Genomic DNA, 27820 nt, shown 5'->3' on the forward strand with positions numbered 1-27820 from the left:
AGCTTATCACAGAGTAAGTGAAATCAAACGAAATTGCTATGTATTGCACATCTCTAGCGAGTCAACATGTGCCATAATGAAGAGGAGCTCTGAGAGATGTTCATCCCAGTCCTGAGTTTCATTGGGTTTCTGTGGTTTTGTTTGACCATTCATTTATTCAGCAGACATTTACCATCTAGCCATATGCTCTGCTAGGTGCTGGACACAGGATGGCATGACAAATACATATTTGATTCTATTGTCCTGGAAATTTCAAACTGCAGAGAAGATAAATGTTTAATCAATAGTCACACTATTGAATTATGAATTACAAAATGAGAGATACACTTAAAAGGAAAAATAGCCAGGCACGGTGGCTCATACCTGTAATCCCAGCACTTTGGAAGGCCAAGGTGGGCAGATCACGAGGTTAGGAGTTTGAAACCAGCCTGACCAACACAGTGAAACCCCATCTCTACTAAAAATACAAAAATGAGCCAGGCGTGGTGGTATGCACCTGTAATCCCAGTTACTCAGGAGGCTGAGGCAGGAGAACGGCTTGAACCCTGGAGGCAGAGGTTGCAGTGAGATGAGATTATGCCATTTCACTCCAGCCTGGGTGACAGAGTAAGACTCCATCTCAAAAAAAAAAAAAAAGGAAAAATATAGTAGGCCTGGTGCAGTGGCTCATTGGGAGGCCAAGGCGGGTGGTCCATGAGCCACTAGGTCAAGAGGCCATCCTGACCAATATGGAGAAACCGTGTGTCTACTAAAAATACAAAAATCAGCTGGGCATGGTGGTGTGTGCCTATAGTCCTCGCTACTCGGGAGGCTGAGGCAAGAGAATTGCTTGAACCTGGGCGGTGGAGGTTGCGGTGAGCCGAGATCGTGCCACTGCACTGCAGCCTGGCAACAGAGCGAGTCTCTGTGTCTTAAAAAAAAGGGGGAGTTGGGGGAAATATGACAACAAAATACCATGGCCCTAAGAGAGTGGAGAACAAAGAAAAACGGGCCCTGGACTTGTGGTTAAGGCAAGGCTTCCCTGAGGAAGTGACCCTTGAGCTCAGTCTGAAACTTGAGCAGATGTACCTTTATTCATCAGACATTTGTTATGCTGACCATGTGCTAGCACTGCCCTAAGCCTGACGTTGCCCTGGTGAATAAGACAGGCAGGGCCCTTTCTCTGTTGGAGCTTATGTTCCCCTGCAGGAAAACTGTCAATAAACAATGAACGTATAAATAGTAACACCTCTGGTAGTCAAGTGCTATCTGAAAAAGAAGGAAAAAACAGCCAGAGGTCATATAGTACCCAGAGGTTAGAAAGTTGGCTTTTCAGAAGAAGTAAAAAGCTAAATCTAAATGAGAAGTCAACCAAGAGACTGTGCATTGAGTTTGCTTTCTAAGGTGATTAATTCCTTGAATGGAGTCTGTTTATTGCTAGCAAATCCCGGCATTTGCATGAAGACAGTGAGTAGTGCTGATAAACACCAGGCAACAGTTAGGGACGCTTTTTATCTGCCTTTTTTTTTTTTTTTTCAATGCCATAGGCCCAGAAGCCCCTGAGGGTGAATGCAAGGCTGTGAAGTGGTGTGCGGTGAGCCACCATGAAAGGCTCAAGTGTGACGAGTGGAGTGTTAACAGTGTAGGGAAAATAGAATGTGAATCTGCAGAGACCACCGAAGACTGCATCGCCAAGATCATGGTATGTCACTCCAGCCTTCCTAGGGCAGTGTCCCTGCCACTGCTGCCTGCTGGCCCCCAAGGCCGAGCCAGCGGCTGTTCCTGAGAATGATGCAAAAACCTGGCTCCCAGGAAACTTGCCCTGATTATGTGAGCACAGCCCCACAGGAAGTTCAGAATCTTTGAGCTGGTGGATCTGAAGGATGCCCACAGGGCTCCGTTTCCTCCTCGTATGAGTGTCTGGGGGGGGGGGGGTGCAGGCTGAGCAGTGCCTGCTTAGGGAGACTGGACTGTGGTGTGGGTGTCCCGAGACCAGTGGTGTGCCACGATCACTGTGGTAAGATCCTGACTACCTGGTAAGATCCAAGCAGGTACAAATTTGTTTTGCTCATCAAAAGAGTATCCTAGCAGGGCATGATGGCATGTACCTGTAGTCCCAGCTACTTAGGAGGCTGAGGCAGGAAGACTGCTTGAGGCCAAGAGTTCAAGGCTGGCAACACAGCAGGACCTTATCTCTAAAATTTTTTTAAAAAGAGTATTCCATGTTGGCTTATAGAGAATTTTTAAAATCCTGAATGATATAAAGAAGAAATAAGAGTACTTTTAATCCCATGTAATTCAGAGAAAATTCTCTCATTGGGAGCATTTCATGTAGGTTACTTGCCACCTTTTCCTCACCTCATGGTATCTAGTAAGCTTTTCCCATATCATAAATCATTCTCGTAAAACCTGATCTGGAGCGTCTGTATTGGTGCGCACATTGAGACGGGGGAGGGTGGTTTGCCTAAAGAGAACACGAAGTGCCAAGCCCCCCTCTTCATCCGCCCCACATTTCTTGCCCTCTGTGTCTCTTCCATTCTTGAGTTGGAACCTTTACAATAAATCAGTAAATATACTGGAACAAAGATGTATATTATAAAGGCACTCCTGCCGTTGTCAACTGATTTTTGCTGAAATATGTTAATTCTACTTTTTGAGCACTTATGAATAACCATGAATCTGCAATACTATCTACCAGGAAGCCAAAAGGGACCATCAACCTCATTCTTTACATTTCATACAATTTATAAATATCACTCTATACTATTTTAATCTACCTTCTATTTAATTTCTTGTCTGAGTGAAGACAAGACCACACTAAGTTAAAGCAAAGCCTACAAATTCAAAACCTGAGTCTATACAAATCTGTTAACAGTTTGAGTGCCTGGGCTTCAATATTATCCTCTGGATGTGATACAATAGATAAAGTTTTCACGTATGTAAGAAAAAGTAAGAACGAAAGACTCTTGGGAACATGTGAAATCTTAAATGAAGAAGATGAAGTACGACCAAATGGAAACATTTTTTAAAAAGTTATTCTTGGACATCATGATTTGCTCTTCTATGATGTCATCGTTTGAGCTTTTAATCCTGGATACAGCTGACAGATGTTGGGCAGAAATCAAAGACCAATATTGCCATGTTCTGTGAGATCATGGCCAAGTGGATGATTGCTGCACGTTGCTGTGTGTTCTATGCATGACATTTAGTTCATAAAATCCTATGCTACTTCAGAAGGTCCAGGGTTCAAGGATTATATGAAACAGAAGTAATCAATATCATTTCTAGTAAAGAATTACTGGAAACAAAGTTGAAGGATGTAGTTTATTTGGTCCCACACCTGTGGCACAGCTTCACTGTCAATGGGAAGCCACTGACTTATCCTAGTTTCCCAAGGCTGTTATCGTGGACACCATGGCTGCAATAGAAAGCAGAGGTGCGCGTGGAAAACAGATACCAAAGCAACTAGTGCCCTCAGTCATGGCATTAATCATGTTCATGAGCAGAGACACAGGACTTCCAAAGAGAGTCATCATCTCGCATAGACACATCATTACTGGTATAAGTGGGATGGTGGAAAGGATTCCCAAACTGGAAGTGGAAGATGCCTACACTGGATATTTATCTCTGCTCCATGTTCTAGAATTAAGGGTTGAGCATCTTTGTTTTTCTCATGGATGCCTGTTCGGCTCCTCTTCACCCCAGACTTTTGTGGATCAGTCTTTAAAAGAAAAAAATGGGCTTGGCACTGTGGCATGCGGCTGTAGTACCAGCTACTCAGGAGGCTGAGGCAGGAGGATTGCTTGAGCCCAGGAGTTTGAGTCCAGCCTGGGAAACATAGTAAGACACCAAATTAATAAAAAATAAAAACCGGAAGCAAAGGGACTACTTCCAGACTGAAACCAACACTGATGGCAGCTATTCTGGAAATCATGGATCAGATCTACCAAAATGTCATGGATAAAGTGTATGAAATGAGTGGTCTTCAACATAATCTGTTTATTCTAACCTGTAATTATAAAATGGAACACATTTCAGAAGAGCATAGTACTGCATCGTGTGACAATTTTGTTTTCTGGAAATTGCGAAGCTTGCTAGGTGGAAATACTCAGCTTTTATTGTACAAAAGTGCTCCACTTTTTGCAACATGCAGTGAGTTCATGAATATCTGTTTCTATTGTGGTCAGGGATACAGACTCACTGAATCTACAGACGTGTGGATTACAATAGTGGCCCAAGTAGGAGTCCCATTAGTTTGCTGTGAAATGAAATTAGAGAACTGGGAGGAAGGTGGATATTTTAATACTGAAAAACCACATCCCAGAGGTAGAATTCTTACCAATGGCCAACATGTGACAATGGGATGCTACAGAAATGAAGCAGAAACAAAAGTTTCTTTGAAGATGGAAATGGACAGAAGTGGTTACATCCTAGAGATACTGAAGAGTTTGATGGTTGTTTGCAGATGATTGATCATAAAAAGGACCTTGTAAAACTACAGGCAGGAGACTATGTTTCCCTCGGGAAAGTAGAGCCAACGCTGAAGAATCTCCCAGTAACATGACGTTTGTGCATTTGCAGTTAATCATTCCTCTGTCATTAGATTTGTTGTGCCAATCAAAAGGAACTAACAGAACTAAGTTGAAAGAGCATAGTACTGGAACTTGGGAGGAGCTAACAGCTGTGAAACAGAAGACAAAGTGTTGTAGTCTCCCTTTATCTGAGGTTTCACTTTCTTGGTTTTACCTACTTTCAATCGTGGTCCAGAAATGTTAAGATATTTTGAGAGAGAGAGAGAGAGAGAGAAGAGAGAGTGAAGAGAAAGAGGAGAGAAAGAGAGAATAAGCACATTAATATAACTTTTATTACAGTATAATTGTTGTTTTATTGTTGTTAATCTCTTACTGTGCCTAATTTATAAACTTTATCATAGGTTTGTATGTATAGGAAAGAAACATTGTATAGGGTTTCAGATTCCAAGACTGGGGGTCTTGGAACGTACCCCTTGAGGATAAAAGGGGACTAGTCTACTTAAAGAACTTTCTGAAGCTGCTATTTGAGCATGTCTGATAAAGTTCGAAAATCCATTAAAAATTTGTTTGCACTCTGACCCATGGACCCTGAAACTGGTCTGGTGACAGATGCCTTCAAGCTAAAACATGAAGAGCTTAAAACACTTGACCAGGCAGACACCAAGTGAATGTGTGGAAGAAATGATTTTTCTCTTTTGGCATCAGTTTGCTACAGTGAGCTCAAATCAAATAGGAAATTATTTGAAATGCATGTTTCAAGCTGTGAGGCAAGCTCCATTCCTCATATTCAACCTAGACTATTACTTCTTAAGACATCACCATTTTCCACGGACAGGAATTCTAAGAGTAGGACAGCAAACTTGTGTCTGTCTCTTTTTTCCTTTTCCCCTCCTACAATTACCTTTACCACCTGTGACTGTATGATCAGTATAAGGAGTTTTCTGAATCAAGTTGAGAAAGCAGATTTTTAAAACCTCAAGTTTCTAACATGACCTATATGTTCAGTAATGTTTTAAAGTCTGGATGTGTAGAGGGAGGTATTGAAAATATATAAAGTTGCTGTTGGTGGGTGCTTTTAAACTTACAGTATTAAAAAATGCAAGGCTGTTGATGTGAAGTTATGTAAGTTTCAAATGCCGATGAATCAAATCATGATTGAAGATAATATTTGCTGATGTGTAATTATATTGCATGAATTGGGAGAAATAAATAATAGCCATACTATGTTTTAAAGAAAAAAAGATGATATTTTAATGTTGATATCTATTCCATAGCATGGATGTGCTTCAATTTATTTAGCTATTTCTCTGTCATTGAGCATTTAATTTTCTTTTTGCTATTATAAATCGCACCTGTTATTTTTGCCTACTAACACATTTTGTCCAAATAGTTGCCCACCATCTGATTGTTCTTTTATGGTTTATTACTAGGAAGTATATTGCCAGGCCAAAGGGAAATCTTACAAACCTTGTTGAATCTAAGCATCTCTGAAATTTGGGGCTTATCAGAGCTGAGATTTAGATCACTTGAAAATATCTGACTCATTCATAAACATGTATGCACCAAACACAGAAATACACTCAGCCAAGGAGGCTGACATTAGAGGCTAGAGCCCTCCTCAGAAGGTGCTGTGTTCCACAGACAGCCATGAGTTCCTGGCACCACTCATCCATCTGCACATGAGAATTCTTGGTGTCAGCAAGAAGGCAAGAGGACTGGATGTGGGTCTTTGCTCTTGAACTAGGCACCTAGAGTTGATGAGTTCATGAAAATAAACTGATCAGTGGGTGAAAATGAGAGTACATTTGACTTTCCATGCTGACTGTGCTGGACTGATCCTTTGGGGGTTCAGTATCAGCACCTGCTGTCTCCCTGGCATTCATGTGCTTGGAAGGCTGCTTCAAGGAAACAGCTGGAAAGGTGAGTGGCACAGGAAACAGCCTCTTTTCATCTGCTGTGATCTGCTGTGTCTTTGCAGAATGGAGAAGCTGATGCCATGAGTTTGGATGGAGGGTTTGTCTACATAGCGGGCAAGTGTGGTCTGGTGCCTGTCTTAGCAGAAAACTACAATAGTAAGTGGTGGGGAGCACCTCTCTGGGTTTTCTTCCCTCTGGGACATGGAGAGAGGAGATGGAAACATCACAGCCTGATTCACACAGCAGCTGCCATAAAGCTTTCCCTTTCTGAGCTCCTTCCACTTTGCAGGCTCTCTGGGCTCCTTCATCTCAAATCCCCACAGTCATCATGAAGATTGGGAGTTATAGTACATTCCAGAAATGGGAAATGAAAGTTCTGCACTGGGAAGTCCTCACTAAAGATGATCCCATTGCAAAGGACAGCTGTGATTTCTGGCAGTCTTCCAGGTTCCAAAACTCACACTGTCCCACTGCCCTGTTGCAGGGATTTAAATATAGTTGGCCCGCACTCCTCTGTGGACTCAGTGCAGACAGAGCAGGAAACTTGACATGCACAGTTTGTGGATAAATAGTAGAGGCCAAGAGGTGAAATGGACTTGCATGATCCAGAGAGCCTGGACTTGTTGGGAATTGGTGACATGTATAGATAGTTTTCTCTGACTTTCTTTATTCTTAGCTGCAGCATAAAAAGTCATGATTTCCCAATCTATAAATAAGGGTTTAATGCCTTCTTCATTTTTTTTTTTTTTTCTCCAGCAAAGGGCGCTGATTGTGAGCAAAAAGCAGAGGAAGGTGAGTTAGGATTGGTAATCTCTGGAGTTAAAAGGTAAATTCCCATTGTTTTGGGGAATTGGTTAGATTGATTTAAAGTTCAAGTATATAAGGCACTGTAAGAGACCAATTTTTAGAATGCAAGAGAATCACAGAAGGATAGTAATTGATAATGATGGTTATTCCTTTACATTTCCCATGACTTGCACACAGGATGTTTCATTTAATGCCATAAGGTAGGTTTTGGTATCCTCTAAGGATACACAAGTGGACCCTATAGCTCAGAGAGTTTACAGGCAGATCATCTAGGATTAGGCATCTAGGAGGGAAATCCAGATATTTCCCACTGCTCCTCACCTTACATGACATGAGGCCTGCACATTTTCAGATAAGAGTGAACACCAACCAAGAAACTTTGCTTATTTGTTCCTTACGGGGTTAGGTACAGAGCCTCACACAGGCAGGTATCTAGGAACATAAAATTATCTGACATCCTAGCCAGGGCTGGGTCCAGGAACCCAGGTCAACCTGGTTCTCGCCCAGGGCTCTGGCTAAGGGTACATCTGAAGAAATGGAGCAGAAGCAAGTCAGGAAGTCTTACACCAAGGTGAGCACTGGGCCTCTGTGCTCAGGCCCCTGCAGGTCACATTCCAGACAGCCATTACTGTGCAAGTCTGTCCTTGTCACTGCCATGGATTACCGTCTCCCAGCCTCTCCCCATCACTTGGGGAACTAAGCCCTTCGGTAAGCATAGAAAAAGCCATTCTTATTCTATGGATAATAAGGATTTTGTTTTCTGTTAGAAACTGTCATCAGAATTAATTAAACTGGCAAACTGAAATCCTAGGTTGATGTTTTATTTCCCGTTTTAAGGACCAGGATATATTTGCTGCTGAAAATGGCAGCTGACTTGATACTGAAATTTTCCATTTTGCATATTTGTTTTGGTATAAAACTATATTCTCCTCATCAGAAAATGTCTGGCCCCATTTTTCTCTTTTGCTTATTGATCTTTTACAACTATATCTCAGTACATGTTAATTTATGAAAGTTTGTGGTTACATTAGCTGTTTCAGTATCCATTCGTCTGACAAGATACAGAGGGTGTCCTGTCGTCTGGAGGGTGAATTGCTGGCTTACAACTTCAGTGACTTTATGCATTTAGGGAAAGGTTATACACCCAGCCATTGAGCTAATTATGATGTTTTCACAATATTTTGTTTTTAAACTTCAGATTAATCTCTTCCTGACAGAGTACCTTGTACTCCCCCTCAGTCAGTTACTGGGAAGATCCTCTCAAGACACAATGACTGATTCATGATGTCTTTGTTTCTCTAGGGAAATGCTGGCTTTGATTGGACGCAGACACTCTGGAGGCCCCAGAGGTTTTAATAAATCCTTTCATGGTGTCTTTCTTGTAGGGTATCTTGCTGTAGCAGTGGTGAAGAAATCAGCTGCTGACCTCACCTGGGACACTTTGAAAGGCAAGAAGTCCTGCCACACGGCAGTTGACAGAACTGCTGGCTGGAATATCCCCATGGGCCTGCTCTACAATAAGATCAACCACTGCAGATTTGGTGAGCAAATATGGGGAAGGAGCGCTGGTGAGGGCTGTGGCAGAAAGCAGGGTCCTGCCTTAGGAAGAGGAGTGTGGCATAAGGTGCTGTGGGCTCTGGCTCTAGAAAAGTAGAATTTGGCAAAAGAACAGTAGAATTTGCTGTCCTCAAAGACATGGCAACAAGGCCTGGGAGGGCTGGAACTGGGTTGCTGAGTCGGGATGGTTCATTTCGGTTGTACATAATGGCATGAATCCATACGCATTTCTCTCTCATGAGAAAGACCAGAGGTGAGCAGGGCACAGCTGGTATGGTCATGAGAAACCCAGGCTCCTTCACACTCTGAGCATGAGACTTCCATCTTGAAGGCCATCCCATGATTGCCATCACATCCATGATCCAGGCAGCCCCAATCACCAAGGGATTACCGCAAATGGGAGTTTATGCCAGCTTTTTAAAGGTGCTCTCTAGGAAGTCTAACCAGTTATTTCAGCAAACTTTTCATTGTCCAGAACTTAGGTACATCACCACACCTAGCTGTAAAAAAGAAATGCAATCTTTCATTTGGGAATTTTCCTATCTCGGTTAAGACCAGATTTTTGTTACAAAGTACAAGGAGAAACAGATATTGGGTAGACAGGTAGCAATCCCTGCCACAAGGTTTCGTAGGGTATGTGAGTATGGGTGATCCCGGGTCTCTTTAGGGTGTTGGCAATCTCACCAAGTCTCTGCCCAGCTCCTAGGAGCCTTCTAAGCAGTAGAAATCACCTCATTTTCTATGTCCCCTGACTATCACCAGGCATGGGCTTATTTCTAACCCCTTTAAACTTCTAAGTTCCCCCACAGACAGATATTTGCCAGTGGTTCTGATTTACATTAGCTTCCTAAGTACTTTGTCCCTGCCACTTCCAAATTTGGGCAACTCTAATAAAGGAAAGGCCTCTAAATCTGGTTATTAACCCAGAAAACCCTGTGGGGTCAAGGGAAGTGGTGATGAGAGCATGTCTCTGTACCAGTGTGCTTTGTGACACCACTTAGACATGAAGAAAAGTGCAGCCAGGGTGACATTCAGAAAACTCAGGAATCCCACTGATAAAGGCACTACCTCTGCTCTTCTGAACCTCCCGGCACTTTTATGGCCACAGGAGAGCAGCTGAGCTGCAAAGAAAATTCCCCATCCCTTTCCTGAGCTTGGAGATGTAGCAAAGGCTCTTGTAATGAATGGCAGGGAACGAACAGGAACATCTGAAAACAGGTGGCACAAGCTCAGGAGGCAAGACCTTCAGATTTGATCCTTTTTCTGTCCCATTTCATGACATTTTTCATTTCTTCTTTCTTTAGCTTAGTGATGACATCATCATTGTGCCTAAATAAATCCCCTCTGCCCTCAATTGTAATGGTCATTAACTCCTTTTCCCAATCTCAATAGCCTGTAGCCTGGCAAGTCCTGGTTTGGTGGTGGCTGGTCACAGAATTAATGAATATGTTCTTTTTGTCCTGGGCCATGCAGCCCTGTTGTGTGTTAGGTAAAAGCTGCTTGCAGTGACTCAGGAAAAGCTGACTTCCTCTTGTCCTTTGCGCAGATGAATTTTTCAGTGAAGGTTGTGCTCCTGGGTCTGCAAAAAACTCCAGTCTCTGTAAGCTGTGTATGGGCACTGGCCCAAACAAGTGTGAACCTAACAGCAAAGAGGGATACTATGGCTACACAGGAGCTTTCAGGTGAGCCTTCTAACCCTGACACAAACAGAATAACACACAAGCCTTGGCCAGATTTCTTTTGGGCACTAAGGTAAGATTCTTGTTATAGTGTTAGTTCTGTCTGTATTAAGAGAGTAGATTTCACAACCAGATGTAGAACCACATGGGGAGGGGCAGCCAGACTCCCCCAGGATGCTTACATGGCTGTCAAAGACAGCAGAGACTTGTGTTTGGTACAGTTTAGCAGTTTTCAGCTGGGAATGACCCCAGGTGACATTTGGCAATATCTGCAGATATTTTTGATTGTGATAATGTTGGGGCAGGGGAGGAGGTGCTTCTGGCATCTAATGCACAGAAGCCGCTAAACATCCCACAGTGCACGGATAGCACGGTACAGCAAAGAATTAGCCAGCCCCAGGTGTCACTAGTGCCTTGGCGATGATACCCTACTGTGGTTGAATCAACACTGCATCAAGAGTTTGGTTCAAGCTTTTCCATTCACCTCTGGATAATCTAGAACAATACTCGCCTGGAAATACAGAAGAGTGCATGATTTCTAAATTCCTAACTGCAACTGTACTTTTTGGAGTGCCTATTCATTTTCATAGAGACACCTTGCTATGTTTTCGTTTGTTTTTCTGAGACAGGGTCTCTCTCTGTTGCCCAGGCTCCAGTGCAATGGTGCTTTTATGGTTCACTGCAACCTCAACCTGCTGAGCTCAAGTGATCCTCCCACCTCAGACACCCTAGGAGCTAGAATTACAGGCATGTACCACCACACTCAGCTAATTTTTGTATTTTTTTTATAGAGACAGGGTTTTGTCATGTTGCCCAGGCTGGTCTCAAACTCCTGGGCTCAAGCAATCCTCCCATCTTGGCCTCCCAAAGTGCTGGGATTACAGGCATGAACCACCATGTCTGCCCCTACTTTTTAAATACCCATTCTGCTCCAGGCCTTCTGTTACCCGGTGATTCAGGAATCCATGAGCTGCACAATGATGATGGTATTATAACTGAACTTCCCAGTAGTGATGTAGAAAACAAAGGTCATCCTATTTTCTAGTTAGAGCCACTTTGCAAGTTAGATTAAGTACAATTCACATTCCTCAAGTTTCTAATTTCACAAAGTAGACTGTGTTGTTTTCACAAAAATTGAAGGGTTTGGGGACTTAAGAGTTCCCCCTTGCATTTTTATACCTTATCTTTTTCTGGTGACAGCATATGTTTGAGAATTATAGGTCATGAGAAAAGGTTCAAATAATATGCATGTATAAACATGCTTAAACATGTATCAAGGCTTCTTTTTCTAAACATATCTTATAAAACTTAGCTATGAAGTCAAATGTACGAGATTGATAAAAAGACTCCAAACTCTAAAGAAAATAAAATTAAATCAATACATGGCACAATAGATATCCTGCCTTCTCAGCTAGCTACCCCCAAAACTCTTGAACTGATGCATGAAAACGCAGGTTCTTTTCCTTGAAGCAAGGGGGTTAAAGCAGATGGAGAGCAGGGTTGGGTCCATAGTCCAAGAGCTCAACCCACTCGGCTCATCGAGGAGGACCTTGTGCAGACTTTGAAGTATATACTAGTTCATCATCTGTGTGGTATGTCTTTTCAAAGGACTGGAAGACAGTCGAAATTAAAATTGGAACCATATTAACCACAGTTTATTTTATTACTTTTTTTTTTTTCCCTGAAACTTCTTGGGGGTTTGTAGCTCAGAGTTGTGTTATAACTCCCAGTACCACACCCCAGAGATATACGGCCTGGGAGTTAGTAGAGTCAAGTCACTTATGCCAAGTTTTGCCATATTCTCTGCATTTCTCAAAAACAAAAACCAAAACCCCACAACATAGTAAATGGCCTATAAATGTTAAAATTCTTTTTCAAAGGGATGAAGGATGGCACAAATTGCAATTTGTGAGAGTATCAGTTTCTCACAAATGTTGCCTAGACATTTGCCTTGTATAAGAATCTGAAGGAACTGAGTTTTTCATTCATATACTGGGGGAGGCATCACCTTACTGGAAGATCAATTCCCTACTATCCTTGTTGATGTCAAGGAAATGATGTCATTTTTAAGAGAAGCTGTACCTAAAATTAAGATTTAGTATGTGGAACTGAGACTGTATAACTACAATCAATTCAGAGTGTTTTGTTTCTGTTCTCTTTATTCCTTACATTGCTTACTGTTGGAAGTTACAATTGCTGTTTTCAGACGGCCATCCTGGATCTATAAGGTAGTCCCCTGAATGAGAGAGAAGTCACTCTGACCTCCTCTTTTTTCTCTCCCACTGTCTGGACCTCTGCAGGTGTCTGGTTGAGAAGGGAGACGTGGCCTTTGTGAAACACCAGACTGTCACACAGAACACTGGGGGTACGTGCTCACGCTCCTCTGTCCCTACAGATCACTAGATCCTGGCAGATCACTAGATCCTGGTCTCTGGTATTCATTTGTATTCAGGGATGCCTTTGTGGAAGCATTATGTATGCTGTCAGATTCCAGAGCTCTGATTCTCTATCTATCTGCTCAGTGGAGAGAGACATGTTCACTTGAGTGCACTGAATGATCAGGATCATGGGGCCCCAATGGCCCTAAATCCTCCTCAATGCACATTCCCTCCCGCTGCTGCAAGCCTTGTGCTCCTTTCCCCTAAATACTTCAGTGCCTATTTCCTATGAATAAGACAATCTCTTGCATACCCACAGTACAATTACCAAGATCAGGACATTTTACATTATGTGGATTTAATACTGGTCACATCCACAGTACACATTTAAATGTTGTCAGTCATCCCAGTAATGCCTTTTATAGCTATTTTCTGTATTTCTGGGTTGTGTCCATTGAGAAGGCCTAGAGGCAGTGGCACACCAGCAGGGGTAAGCACCAACATATTGGCTTGTAAGTTACTCTTCTTTGCTAAAAGGAACGAGAACTCCTTGGAAAAACAGCTGACTTCAGGACTGGGGCAGGAAAAATACATGCTGAGCCTAGAACACCACGCTGAAGTGCTCAAGCAGTGATGGGACACTCAAAGCATATAAGAGCCAATTAGAAAGCTCTCCTGATGCCAAGTCTGGGAATTTTGAGCATTAAAATAAGTAATGGTAGCAGTAAGGGATAATAGCCCATTGAAAGAAATAAGAATGCATGAGGCAATACCGATTAAACAAGTGAAAAAGGGAAAACTAATGAATGTGGAAGGAATGACAGAGTTAGAAAACTGTCACTAGGCAACCAATATATTCATAACTGATTCAAGTAAGAATCATCAGTGGGTGTTTACTTGTGGGTGAATGTTGAACAGCCATGACATTAAAAACAAATAAAACAAAGCAAAACAAACATTGGCCCCACACCTGACCCCTCAGTATCCCTAAGTGCTAGGAGAGCCCGCTAGAATTCAGGCTGTGAATAATTCCCTGCCTTCTTTCATGCTTATTTCTCCAACTCCTCACCTTTCCTGGGCAACTCATTCAGAACGAACCAGCTCAGCACCAGCCCCTCCAGGAAGTCTTCCCAGATGGCATGCCCCATCCTACAAAAAGAATCCTCTGTTCCTGTTGCTATTATGATTGAATTCACCACATTCTGTCATACCCTTTGGCTATAGAAACTCTTTGCACTTTTTCTTCCTTTTATATTCCCACTACCTAGTGTAGCACATAGCACACAATAATTGCTAAGAATTTGTTTGATGAAATATTGGATTGACTGATTTTCCTTTCTTCCCTCGTATTATTTTTGCTTTTTCCTTTAAGGGCTCTCCTTCTTCCTCCTGCCAGAAGAGGAGACAAAGAACCTCAGCTTGGTTCTTTGTCACCCTTGATTTCTTTCGGTACTCTTCTGAGTATAGCTCCCCTCTCTAAGCTTTGACCCTATACTCTTGCAATGACTCAAAACTTCTTACCTCCTGAATAGAATTTAGATAGGAGGCCTGACCCCCAATCTCAATTCCATCCCACTCTATTTCCCAAGGTGTCACTTTATGTGCACAGTACACTCACCTTGCAAAGCCAACTGTCCTCATCTTTCTGTCAAAGCTCTCTCCTCTTCTCCTAGCCTCTAGCCCTATAGAGAATCCGGCTATACTCCCTGGCTGTCAGGCCTAGATTAAGTCTGTCAGTCAATATCTTATTTCTTCGAAATGTGTCTTTTTTTTAAAACTAAATTTTATTGTGTCCATTTAAGGCAGAAAATATAATTCTATAAGAGCCAAGGTAATTTTTATGTATTGTAAGTTTGGGAACTACTGGTCTAATACCCCTGAATTAATATCGCATTCCTGATAAATATCACTAACTATAGGTCACACCACGTCTGATTCATCATACTTATACTTTTGCACCTTCTTGCCTTCTTCTGACATTAATTTTTTTCTTTTTCAACTTTTATTTTAGATTGGGGGTGCATATGCAAGTTTGTTACTTGGTGTATTCTATGATGCTGAGTTTGGGGTATGATTGAACCCATCACCCAGGTAGTGAGCATAGCACCCAATAGGGAGTTTTTCAACCCTTGCCCCCATCTCTACCTCCTCCAAAATCTGTCTTAAGTGCCATGGTATATACAAGCAAGAAGCAAGACACACAAACACATGGGCTTTTTTCTTTTTCTTTTTCTTTCTTTTTTTTTTTTGAGATGGAGTCTCACTCTGTCACCTACGCTGGAGTGCAGTGGCACGATCTCAGCTCACTACAACCTCCGCTTCCTGGGTTCAAGTGATTCTCCTGTCTCAGCCTCCTGAGCAGCTGGGACTACAGGCACGTGCTAGAATGCCCAGCTAATTTTTGTATTTTTAGTAGAGACGGGGTTTCACCATGTTGGCCAGTATGGTCTCAATCTCTGGACATTGTAATCTACCTGCCTTGGCCTCCCAAAGTGCTTTGATTACAGGTATGAGCCACTGCACCCAGTGTACATGGGCTCTTTTATCCCAATTTGTGTGTGTGTGTGTGTGTGTGTGTGTGTGTGTGTGTGCGCATACTGTATGTGTGTGTAGGAAAAAGAATGTTAGAAATGTACTAATTTTGAAGGCATAGGCTATGAAATTACAAATGCTTCAAAATTTTCTTCCCAATACTGTGTAGCATTTTACAAATTCCCATCAATAAACGTGCATTATTTTTTTTTACTGAAAAAGCATATTTTTAACATGCCCTTCTAGATGCCCTTCTAGCCAGACTGAATCACCTCTCATCTAATTTGTCTTAATTTCCTACCTTCAGGTTCTGGCTCATTCATTAACATCAATTTCCTCACAAATCTGCTTTCCCTCTTCCCTGAGCACCTCACATAGCCCACTGCCTGCCATGTTCAAGAGGCGGGTCTCCTGTCTCCGTTAGAAACACCAGGCACACACCTGCCCCAAGTCTCACCTTCACTCTCCTTTCCTCCCACAGAGAGGCATTCCTTTCTCCTCCTCTCCTCCTATACATACTGTAAGAAACATCTGAAATCTTGCCGTCTCCAGCCGGTTTCTTAATTCATTGGTTCTCAAAGCCCTGGTTTGAGCTCATACAGCATCTAGAGTGTTTCACAAAATATGAAATATTATTACCCCTGGCCTGAATTTTTGGTTTTGGTATATATGTTACTTTCCTCTCCAATAAGATTGTGCCTTGGAGAGGGCTGAGAATAGAGTATTAGTATTATAAATAATAAATAAAATAACATAAAAATGCACAGAGCCTTTGAACTATTCCACTTCTATGTAAGCACGATTATATGCCAGTAACACTAATTTTAACGCTACTGTAGTGGCAAAAAATTGTAAACACCTCAAATGCCTATTAAAAGAGGAATGGTTTAAAAATACTATTATGGCCATACTATGAAATAGAATATAGCAGCTGAGAAGAATGAGCTTGATTTATATGTACTGACAAGAAGAATCTATAAGTTACATAAACAATTGAAAAAAAGCTACAACATTTTACATTTGTCAAGATCTAACACTAAACAAAATTAGAAATATGTGACATCCATATAGACACGTAAAAAAATACATATAATGAGACATGAATGGAAACTCCCAAATGTGGTATTACAGACTAACACTTAAGACTGAGCGAGATTTGGAGAGTATAGGAAAGGAGGTTTAGTTAATGTAGAGAGATATTCACAAATTTATGAGTGTGATTGCATGTACTAGTTATTTGGTTAAAGAAAGAAAATTAAATGAAAAATTCATTTTTCATTTTTAATGAATTAATTTATTTTTAAAGACAGGGTTTCACCATGTTACCCAGGCTGGTCTTGAACTCCTGACCTCAGGTGATCCCCTCACCTTGGCCGCCCAAAGTGCTGGGATTACAGGTGTGAGCCACCATACCTGGCCGAAAAATTCATTTTTAAAAAGGTCACAATCCTGAATTATGGGAGATAAATAAAAATTAGCAAAACATATTTGCAAAGTGCCTCAGGAGGAAGGAGCCAAAACCCTAAGAATGGGTGAGATTTTCCTTTTTTTTAGAACTACAGAAAAGAAAAGGCAAAGGGGCCAAGACGGGATACAGACGTGTATCACACAGGCATGTGCACATTCTCACTTAGAGCTGGAACAAGGGAGCCAGATTTAAAATTCTGGTGCAGATTCCAGAGGTGTCCCCTGCGGAAAAGTTCTTTTGTTTGGAGATGCCATATATTACACCACAGAAATTGATCCACCTGGCTTAGAGTGTCACACTTTTCCTCTGCTGGAGCAAGAGGTACTGAAGACTTTGGAATTTAGTGGAAAGGAAGATCTTTTTGAAGAGCTTCCACAGAATGTAGTTCACTCCCACCTGGCTGGGTAGGGAAGGTTGGGAAGGGGTGGTCAATAAGCCTTCCTGGTGGTTGTGAGTCCAGTATTGCCTTGTAGACCATATGGGTGTCTCTTCCTGTCCATATCACTGTAACCCCAGTGTGGGCATTTCTGCTGGCCAGAAGAGCCAGTTTCTCTACACACCACTGAGTCAGTTCCATCTCCCCAGTGTGGTGGCTGATCCACCTTCTTTCTCTCCCTAGGAAAGAACCCTGAAGCGTGGGCTAAGAATCTGAATGAAGAGGATTTTGAGTTGCTGTGCCTCGATGGTTCCAGGAAGCCCGTGAAAGAGTCTGCAAGCTGCCACCTGGCCCGAGCCCCGAATCATGCTGTGGTCACACGGAAAGATAAGGCGGTGTGTGTCCAACAGATGCTATTTGACCAGCAGGTATGGACCAGCCAGGGCCTCCCACCTTTTCTTCCTAGATGGCTATAGGTTATTTGGGGGGAGTTTACAACTAAGTGCAGCCATGACTCCAGCACTTTCTTTTTTGAGAACTAGAATTTCATGCCATGCATTGTGGCCTAGAATATCAGGGTTCAAATCTCAGCTCCACAGCTTCCTAGCTGTGCCATCTTGGGTATATTACGTAACCGCTCCATGCCTCAGGTTCCTCATATATAAAGTTGTAATACTAATACTTTTCCCTCCTTCTTGGTTAATATGAGTATTAAGGGAAGACATGCACCCAAAGGGCATAGGAAAATGCCTGCTCTATAGGACATGCTCACACGTTAGCTGTGCAATTTTGGAACTAGACCTCCCAGGCCCAGCTCTGCTTCTAGCTCCTGGTCACTGGCAATTAGTCCCCATCTGATCCATGCGCCCTCGGGACCAGGAATATGCCTTTCTGCTCCCCCTAACCTTGTTCAGGGGTACTCTCATTTCCCCTACTCCTGTCCTTCCCCAAAATGAAGACGACAGACCCTGTTTCCCAGCGCTTGTTGATACAAATCACGAAGAGTGGATTTCTGTTCCTCTTGCCTAGGCAGACTAAGCACTGTTCTCAACTGTCTGAAAAACACAGGACCCCTGCCGTTGGAGAGCCTACCTTCTCGGGGACAACCACTCAGGGCAGCCTTGTTGGAGAGAGGGGCTGCCTGAGGATTCTAATCCTATAGGCCCCTCCACACATACACACATCACCTTCCTTTCAGGTGTAGCTGCCTGCTGTGGATTCACTATTACCTTTTTTTAAAAAAAAAACAAAAACAAAAACAAAAAACTAAGATAGTGTATATTTAGAAGTCCTTTTAAGGTACATGATGACAATAATGAGCACGTAACAAACATTTCCTAGCCGCTATATGGAAAGTTGAACATATTATGGTCATCATTTCACTTACAACCTTTGGAGACCTGGAGAAGTTGAGCAGCTTGCCCAAGAAAGGATTCAAAATTCAATCAAACATGAACTTTTTTTTTTTTTTTTTTTTTTTTTTTTGAGATGGAGTTTTGCTCTGTGCTCTGTCACCCAAGCTGGAGTGCAGTGGCCCAATCTCGGCTCACTGCAACCTCTGCCTCCCAGGTTCAAGCAATTCTCCTGCCTCAGCCTTCTGGGTAGCTGGGATTACAGGCACCCACCACCATGCCTGGCTAATTTTTGTATTTTTAGTAGAGCCGGGATTTCACAGTCTTGGCCAGGCTGGTCTCAAACTCCTGACCTTGTGATCCACCTGCCTCAACCTCCCCAAGTACTGGGGTTACAGGCATGAGCCACCACACGCAGCCTCAGACATGAATTTTTAAGCTACCTCTGCTGCTCCTCTGGGAAGATTCACATTTAGTATCTTCTTGGACAATAACATCTGAAAAGACCTATTATTGTCCTCTCATTTCCTATAAGCAGCCCCCAGTGAAGGGCAATGAAGTGGGGAAGAGAGATCAGAGTAGGCAGGCATGGGTGGTGGGTGGGAGGGACTTCTCAGAGGAAGGTGGGACTGGGGACCCTATAGAAGATTTTGGGGGCATCATGAAAACATGAACCTGGGGCCCTAAGTGGGAAAATGGCAGCTCAAGGAGGTGGAAAATTCCCAAGGCATACTCTATAGCATCCCTTTTTCCCCAGGGCTGATTCAGAGCTGTCACACTCTTCTGATCCATGTGTTCCCAACTGCTAAAGACCACAGGTCCTCATGGACTTTCTGCTCACTTGACAGAAAATATTTGGAAGCAGCGTATCTGACTGCTCGAGCTACTTTTGCATGTTCCGATCTGAAACCAAGGACCTTCTGTTCAGAGATGACACAGAATGTTTGGCCAAACTTCATGACAAAAACACATATGAAAAATACTTAGGAGAAGAATACGTCAAGGCTGTTGGCAACCTGAGAAAATGCTCCACCTCACGTGAGTAGGAGGAACAGCACGGGGAAGTGGCAGCCAAACGTGGTGATTGCTGGGGTGGTGGGTACAGCAGGGGTAGACTGCGGCCCTCGGGATAGGACAACATGGACAAAATGAAATGCTGAGTGAACAATCTAAGCCCAGTATGTCTGACAGGCTAGCCTGAATGGGAAGATAGTAAGCCCAGTATGTCTGACAGGCTAGCCTGAATGGGAAGATAGTAAGCCCAGTATGTCTGACAGGCTAGCCTGAATGGGAAGATAGTAAGGGGACACAGGCGCAGAGCACTAAGGCAGTGAACTTACTGAACATAGAGAATTCCATCTTATTTCTAAGAAAAGGAACAGGTTTATGCACACGTGCCATCGCTCTGCCGTAAACTTTGGCTTAGAGTTGCCTTGTCCAGTATGGTAGCCACCGGCAAGATGGACTATTTAAATTTAAGTTAATTAAAATTAAAGTAAACAAAAGATGTATTTCTTCAGTCCCACCCAGCCATATTTCAAGTGCTCAGCAGCCACATGTGGCTCATATTGGTCAGTAAAGAGAATGTTTGCATCATCACAGAAAGCTCTTAGAGACAGCGCTGCTTGAGAACGTCAACAATGACAGGTTCTGGTAATGATCGAGTTGCCATACATACTACTCATTTGAAACACCAGTTTCCAAGAATTGAAATACAATAAAACACAGCTTTGCAGTATAACTATGCTGGGTGTAACTGAGTCACCTGAAAAGGTTTGGAAGATGTGGGGGAATAACACATAGTAGTGTAGGGCAATTACTCTTTCCACAGGCGTATACCGTTAAAGGAGTCTTGATCCTTATTTAAATGCTAATTCTCAGAGCCTTGAGATACTGATTTAGCAAGCCTGTGCTAGGTCAGGTATCTGCATTTTAAAAGTTGCCCCCATGTGATTCTGATGGAAGAAGCATTGTGCTTGTCTAGGTTCACTGTTGTGAGAATCAACCTGATAGTTACCTAACCTGTATCCTCCACAAGGGGAGACAGTCTGGCTCTGCTGTTCTCTCCTCCGTCCTTACCCCTCAGCACAGAAACTGGCACATTGTGGGTGCTTTTTGACAAGTCAGTTCTTCACCTGCTTAAAGAGGTCAGGGAGGACAGTCTTCCTGGGCAACTCCTGGCCTCATGAACTGAGATGTGTGACCCTCACCCAAAAGAAACAAAGCGGGGAACCCTATAGGGCAGGAAAATCATGTTACAGCTTTGGCATGGGGCGCTCCTCAGGCTAGGCACGGGAGCTGTGCAGCAAGTAGAAAGGAGCACTGGGAGAACTGCCCAGTTCACAGAAGAGGAGGCAGCGGGTCTGCGCACCTTTGTACAGTGCTGAATTGTTCATTCACTCAACAGTTCAGAAACATATATAGGAAGATTTTGAAAATCCTACCTCTCTGCTCTGTTCCACAGCACTCCTGGAAGCCTGCACTTTCCACAGAACTTAAAATCCAAGAGGTGGGCCTGCCACCAACGTGGAGATGGGAGCTCAGATGATCCATGAGTTTGCCGTGGTTCCGCTGGCTCGAGCGGTTTGAGCTAACCACGTCTGTCTTCACCGTTCTGTGTTGCCATGTGTGCAGAACAAAAAATAAAAATTATTGATTTTACATTTCAAAAACTCCATTCTTTCCTAAACATTTTCAACAGAAGGATTTCTTTATACATTCTGCCTAAATATCTGTGCAACTGAGCTCTTCCTTCTCAGCTCAAGATTCATCTGGCCTTTCCCTAAAGCTTTGTGTCTGCCATGGCCATACCTCCTGGGTCCGTCCAAGGAGGAATCTTTTCTAAAAGGGTCTGCGGGATCATTAGAATAATCAAATGTATATTGGTGTGTCTGTGTGTGCGTGCGTGTGTGTGTCAGTGTGTGTGTGTGTCTTGCCAGGGAAGGGGCAGGAAGGGGGATACAGAGTGAGTTACAGAGATCAAGTGCTCAAGTGAATACAGAAAGACTACAGAAGACTTACCTTTATTTTGGTGTTTTAAGTGAATTCCGTCAGGCATAGCTGAGGTCCTGATTCTAGCTAGTTGAAAAAAGTGAAACACTGACACCTGTTTTGCTAAAAAGCACTCCTTGAGCCTGATGCCACAGCACATACTGCCCTGTCTCCTGCCCTTCTCAGCCCAGCTTTCTGTAAGGTGGAGGCTCACTTTTCTGTCTCACTTCTGATTATTGGCTGAACACATACAATTTTGTCTTCTGCTTCACCAACTTCCCTGAACGTTCCACCTGCCAGCTATTAAACCAATTCAGGTCTTCCATTCCTAAGCCTGTCTGCACTGGATACACTTGACCACTCCCTCTTCCTTGGAATTCTTCTTCTCAGTTTCTCTGACATGGTAGGTCTCTGATTCCTACTTCTCTCTGTTCATTTGTAGTCTTCACTGTGGGCTCATCTTACTGGCCTGGAAACCTTAGGGAAATCTTCCTGGGGGTTTTCCCTTGATCCAGAGCTCCTCTCACTTTGCAGGCCCTCCTTCAGCGATGCTCATGACTCCTGGGCACCTGTATCTATGGCTGTGACCCCAGCCTCCAGCAGTATCCCTGCACTTACACATCCTACTACCTACCTGTGATCTATACTCAAGTCCTGAGGCAATCAGAAACCCAACAAATCAAAAATTAAGGTGATCATCCTGTTCTTCTCTCTCTTGCTTCCCTAAACCAACTGTTGTTATAGAATATTCCATATCAGCTGAAGACATGGTCATCTACCCAACATATAAGCCATAAATAGAGGGGTCAAATTTCAGCTCGCCATCTTCCCTCACACTATACCCAGTGTCACCAGGTTCTGTTGATTTTGTTTTCTAAATAATTCCCATTGGCTCCTTTCTTTTCCTGACTCCTAACACAGCCTCAACTTGTACTCAGATGCAGAACTGCAGCTAAGGGGTTTCTGGACACAACATTCCACACCTCTCTCAACCGTGTAGTATTCAGCTGAATTGGACTTTGGGTCTACTTTGCAGTCCAGACCTGACATGGACCTTTTTACACATAGCTCTGCTTTCCTCTGAGCCTGTCAACCCTCTGCCTTATTTAATATTCACCTAAACTCCACACTTACCCCAAACCCTGTAATAACTGTGTTTTTCCCTTTGTTTGGTGAGACACCCCATGGTTACCCTGCGATGTGATCTGTCGCACTGTAATGGATCAACAACCTAATTTTATTAGACTATGGGTATATTCCTGGAAATCTTAGGCAACTGGGCTAGAACAGAAACCTTAAACATCCATTCTTAGGCTGGGCGCGGTGGCTCAAGCCTGTAATCCCAGCACTTTGGGAGGCCGAGGCGGGTGGATCACGAGGTCGAGAGATCGAGACCATCCCGGTCAACATAGTGAAACCCCGTCTCTACTAAAAATACAAAAAAATTAGCTGGGCATAGTGGCACGTGCCTGTAATCCCAGCTACTCGGGAGGCTGAGGCAGAAGAATTGCCTGAACCCAGGAGGCGGAGGTTGCGGTGAGCCGAGATCGTGCCATTGCACTCCAGCCTGGGTAACAAGAGCGAAACTCTGTCTCAAAAAAAAAAAAAAAAAAAATCCATTCTTAATTAATAGATTAATTACTAAAATAGGGTAGACAGGTGTTATTGGGCCATAATTTTATATGCACGTTAACAAAAGCTAATATATACCTAATGGTGAAGAAACAGAAGCACTCCTACTAAAGTAAGGAACACGAAAAAAAAAGTTGATTTCTATGAATCTTATTTTACAATGTTTTGGAACAGGTAGCCAATCCAATTATATAAGAAAATTAAATAAGTTATAACATTTAAAGAAATGCCAAAATTACTTTTATCTGTAAGTGATTATACACTTAGGAAATTCATGAGAACCAAATAATAACAAAATATTACGGCCAGCCATGGTTGTTCATGCCTGTAATCCCAGCATTTTGGGAGGCTGAGGTGGGCAGATTGCATGAGGCCAAGAGTTCGAGACCACCCCGGCCAACATATCGAAACTGCAATTTCTTCTAAAAATATAAAAAGTTAGCCTGGATTGGTGGTGACACCTGTAGTCCCAGCTACTCAGGAGGCTGAAGCATAAGAATTGCTTGATCCTGGGAGGCAGAGGTTGTAGTGAGCTGAGCTCGCACCAGAGCACTCCAGCCTGGCAACAGGGCAAGGCTTTGTCTCAAAATAATATAATAATAATAATAGTAATAATAAATAAAATGTTAAAAGTGGTAAAATAAAATTCAGTAAAGTGAAAAGAAATATTAAAATATAAAATAACTTTTATACAAATAATACTGAGTTAGGACAATAATAATTAACAAGAATAAATAAAATGTATCATTCAGTAAATTAATAAGAGCTACATTTAAACCACACTTATCAAAGTAAAAAATAATAAAAAAAAAGACATATCCCTTTGGATAGGAAGACTCAGTATGGTAACAATGTCAATTCTCCCTAAATTAATCAATATACAATTTTTTAACTTGACAAAATGATACTCATCCTCAACTAAAAAACAAAATTAAGTGAGACAGATGAGAAAAATTGTGAGAAAAATATAATGAGAGTGGATGAGCTCTTCCAGCTGTTAAAATGTATAAGCTCTTGAACCTTGCCCTTAGCAATGATTTTTTGGATATCACACCAAAAGCCCAGGCCACAAAAAGAAAAATAACTAAATGGGATGACATTAAGCTGAAAAGCTTCTGCATAGCAAAGACAGCAAGCAACAAAATGAAATGACAGCCTATGGGTTGGAAAAAAATATTTGCAAGCTATATATTTAATAAGATACATAAAATTGATAAAGAACTCATACAACTCAATAGCAGGAAAACAAATTATCCCATTTAAAAATGGGCAAAAACCTTTCTCCAAGAACAAAAATGGCTAAGATGGATATGTAAAGGTGTCCAACATCACTAATCAGAAGGGAAATGTGAACTGAAACCATTATGAGATACTAGATAACACTAGGATGAATGACTATTATCAAAAAGTCAAAAGATATTAATAAATATGAATAAGGGTGAAGAGAACAGAGAATGGTTAGCATTGTTGGTGAGAACGCATAGCCACTGTGGAAAACAGTATGGAGGTTTCTAAAGAAATTGAAAACAGAACTGCAGATGACCCAACAATCCCTCTTTAGGGCATATATCCAAAGAAAATGAGACAACCACCTTGTAGAGATATCTGCAATCCCATGTTCATCGCAGCATTGCAGCCAATATATGGAAACAACCGAAATGATGCCTGTTGGAAAATGAATGGATAAACTGGTGTGTGTGTGTATATATACATATACATATTATTTTGTATAAATAAAATATATCATTCAGGAAATTAATAAGAGCAACATATTCAGCCCTTTTAGGGGTGAATGTGTGTGTGTGTGTGTGTATATATGTGTGTGTGATATATATATATATATATATATATATATATATATATATACCACACACACACACACACACACACACATATATATATACCACACACATATATACACACAAAACGGAATATTATATAAATATATATATATATGTATATATATACACACACACACACATACACACACACAACACACAAAATGGAATATTATTCAGCCCTAAAAGGACTATCTTGCCATTTGCCACAACATGGATGAAACTGCAGGACATTAAGTGAAATAAGGCAGACGCAGAAAGAAAATTACGTGATCTCGCTCATATGGGGAATTTAAAGAAAACATTCAAATACAGGGACACAGGATAGAGAACAAAACCGGAGGTGGAGGAGGGCGGAGGTCAGAGGATACAGAGCGGCAGATAGGAGGCCTAGGCACAGTGGCTCACTCTGGTATCCCAGGACTTTGGGAGGCAGAGGTGGGCAGATTGCTTGAGCCCAAAGGTTTGATACCAGCCTGGGCAACATGACAAAACCCCGTCTCTGCAAAAAAAACACACAAAAAACTAGCCAATAGTGGTGGTGCCCACCTGTAGTCCCAACTACTCAGGAGGATGAATTGAGCCTGGGAGGTTGAGGCTGTAGTGAGCAGTGATTTGATCATGCCACTGCACTCCAGCCAGGGGACAGGAGACCCTGTCTCAAACCAAACCAAACAAAGTCGCAGATACGCAGGATGAACAAGTCTAGAGATCTAATGTATAACATAAGGACTACAGTATAGGTAATAAATTGTACTTTATTTGGGATTCCTTGCTTCACTATAATCTTTTTTTTAAACTACGTATCTCATAACATGATGCATACCTTAAATATATTCAATGAAGCTTATTTTAAAAAATGAAATGTACGATGATGATTGGAAAGGGTGATAGTCACATGGAAGTAATGAACCAGAACAAAAGTTCCAGATGTTACATGCAAATGAGAATTTAGTACATGATAAAGCTGGTACTCTCGGGATAGAGACGATACTTACTAAAGTATTCAGAAGCAAAGTGGCTGAAAATTTTGGCACAAGAAAATCTCGTGGACCTTCAACTTACTGGTTAAAGTAAAAGCTTTCCAAACATATTAAAGATTTAAATATAAACTTAAAACCATAAAAAATTACTACATTAACATATTTCTAATATAGTATTTGGAAAGATTTTCTAATATTCCACAAGCCTAGTAGGAATTAAGGAAAATATTAATTTGAGATGATACAAAATTCAAAAGTTCTGTAAGACAAAAATAGACAAATAAAATGTGAAGATTTTAAAGAAAGAACAAAGGGCTAATGCATATTTTGAAGTCCGTATAAAAAGATGCACAGAATTTGAGAAGCAGAGCGCGGCCAGCTCCGCGGGTCCCCTCCACGCCCTCTGGCCCTGCAGAACCCTGAGCCCTCGCCATGGCTGCCCCGCCGGCTGCCCGGTCTCCCCCCACCAACCTTGCTAGTCCTAGACGAAACCCCACCAGGCCCAGCCACCTGGACGCAGCGCTCAAGGATGGTGGCAGGTGTGGCAGCGCGGGAAGCAGGGAGGTGGCCCCAACGCCGCGGAGACCTCTACGGGGTACGGAGAGCCCAGAAAGTGGGTCTGCGCGCAGGCTCAGCCGCCTCTACAGGCGGTGGAGCAGCGCAGATCCGGATTGTGAGGTGGCTGCTCTGTCCCAAATGGGCGACACCCACCTAGTCCGAGGACAACCGACAAAGTCCCTAATGGGCCCAGAAAATGAGGGGAGTCCGGCAGTGAGGGGTAGAAGGGCTGGGGTGGAAGTGTTGGGGTGGAGGGGTTAGCATCCATCGTCCACCTGGTCTTCCTTCTACCAGACCTTGGTGACAGAAAAGAGAAGTGGTAGAATAATGCCCCATCAGGCCCATCGGAAAGGCCCACCACCCTTTGGGAACATGTATTGGCTGTTTATAGAAGGCCCATGTATACCATAGGAAAAAGCTACTCTCAACTTCCCCTCAGCCTTTAAAAAGAAAACATTTGCTACATCGAGCCCTTCTAGGTGTAAAGAAGTTGCTGACTTATGTTAGAGTTAGAAAATCACACATCTTGTAAATTTCCATGTGTTAAAAAAAAAAAAAAAGGACATAAATGACTTCTGGAGATGACTTTTTGCAATGGAGTTGTTAGAGCACCACTGGAAGTGACAGCAGGAGCCACACATCCACATTTATTAAGTGGGTTAGAGCAGGAGTCCCCAACCCCTGGATCTAGGTTGCACCCTCCTTATGAGACTCTAACTAATGCCTGATGATCTGAGGTGGAACGGTTCCATCCTGAAACCATGCCCTTACCTCCCATGGAAAAATTGTCTTTCCTGAAACCAGTCCCTGGTGCCAAAAAGGTTGGGGACCACTGGGTTAGGAGACATGGAGACGAAGTCCTGAGAAGACAGTTCTGGGCCACACTGGTCATACTGGGAAGACATTTTCACATTCCACCATTGTTCCATGTGTGCATTTTATTTCTCGCTACTATTTAAGTGTTTGACAATGCTAAGTATTTTTTGAACTATCCACTCTTTCTAGATGTTCTGAAATGCCTGATATATGTTAAAATTAGATACAGTAAAATAATGCATTTTGCAAATCTTCTTGTTAAGATTCATATGTAATGTTGTTTTTTGGGGGAATGGCCAAACCACCTCTTAAATAATAAACATTGTGTTGGTGCACTGGTTCAGGGGAGGAGAGAGCAAAGGAAGTATAAGAGCTCTATGCCAATGTGCTTATAGTGAGGAAGATTAATTCTTGTTAATGTCTGTG

At 42.4% G+C, this 27820-nt stretch overlaps 1 protein-coding gene across 1 annotated transcript in view; it reads left to right on the forward strand.

Moving 5' to 3' along the window:
- LOC101041614 (serotransferrin) overlaps positions 1-27820 on the forward strand; it is a 65213-nt gene that overhangs the window by 11773 nt on the left and 25620 nt on the right. Inside the window, 8 exon segments of the mRNA XM_074405467.1 lie at positions 1527-1681; positions 6490-6583; positions 7184-7219; positions 8620-8775; positions 10338-10473; positions 12771-12835; positions 17468-17652; positions 19425-19618. Coding sequence (XP_074261568.1) covers positions 1527-1681; positions 6490-6583; positions 7184-7219; positions 8620-8775; positions 10338-10473; positions 12771-12835; positions 17468-17652; positions 19425-19618 — 1021 coding nt within the window.

The sequence above is a fragment of the Saimiri boliviensis genome, chromosome 9 (assembly GCF_048565385.1).
Source record: "Saimiri boliviensis isolate mSaiBol1 chromosome 9, mSaiBol1.pri, whole genome shotgun sequence".
Taxonomy (NCBI): Eukaryota; Metazoa; Chordata; class Mammalia; order Primates; family Cebidae; genus Saimiri; species Saimiri boliviensis.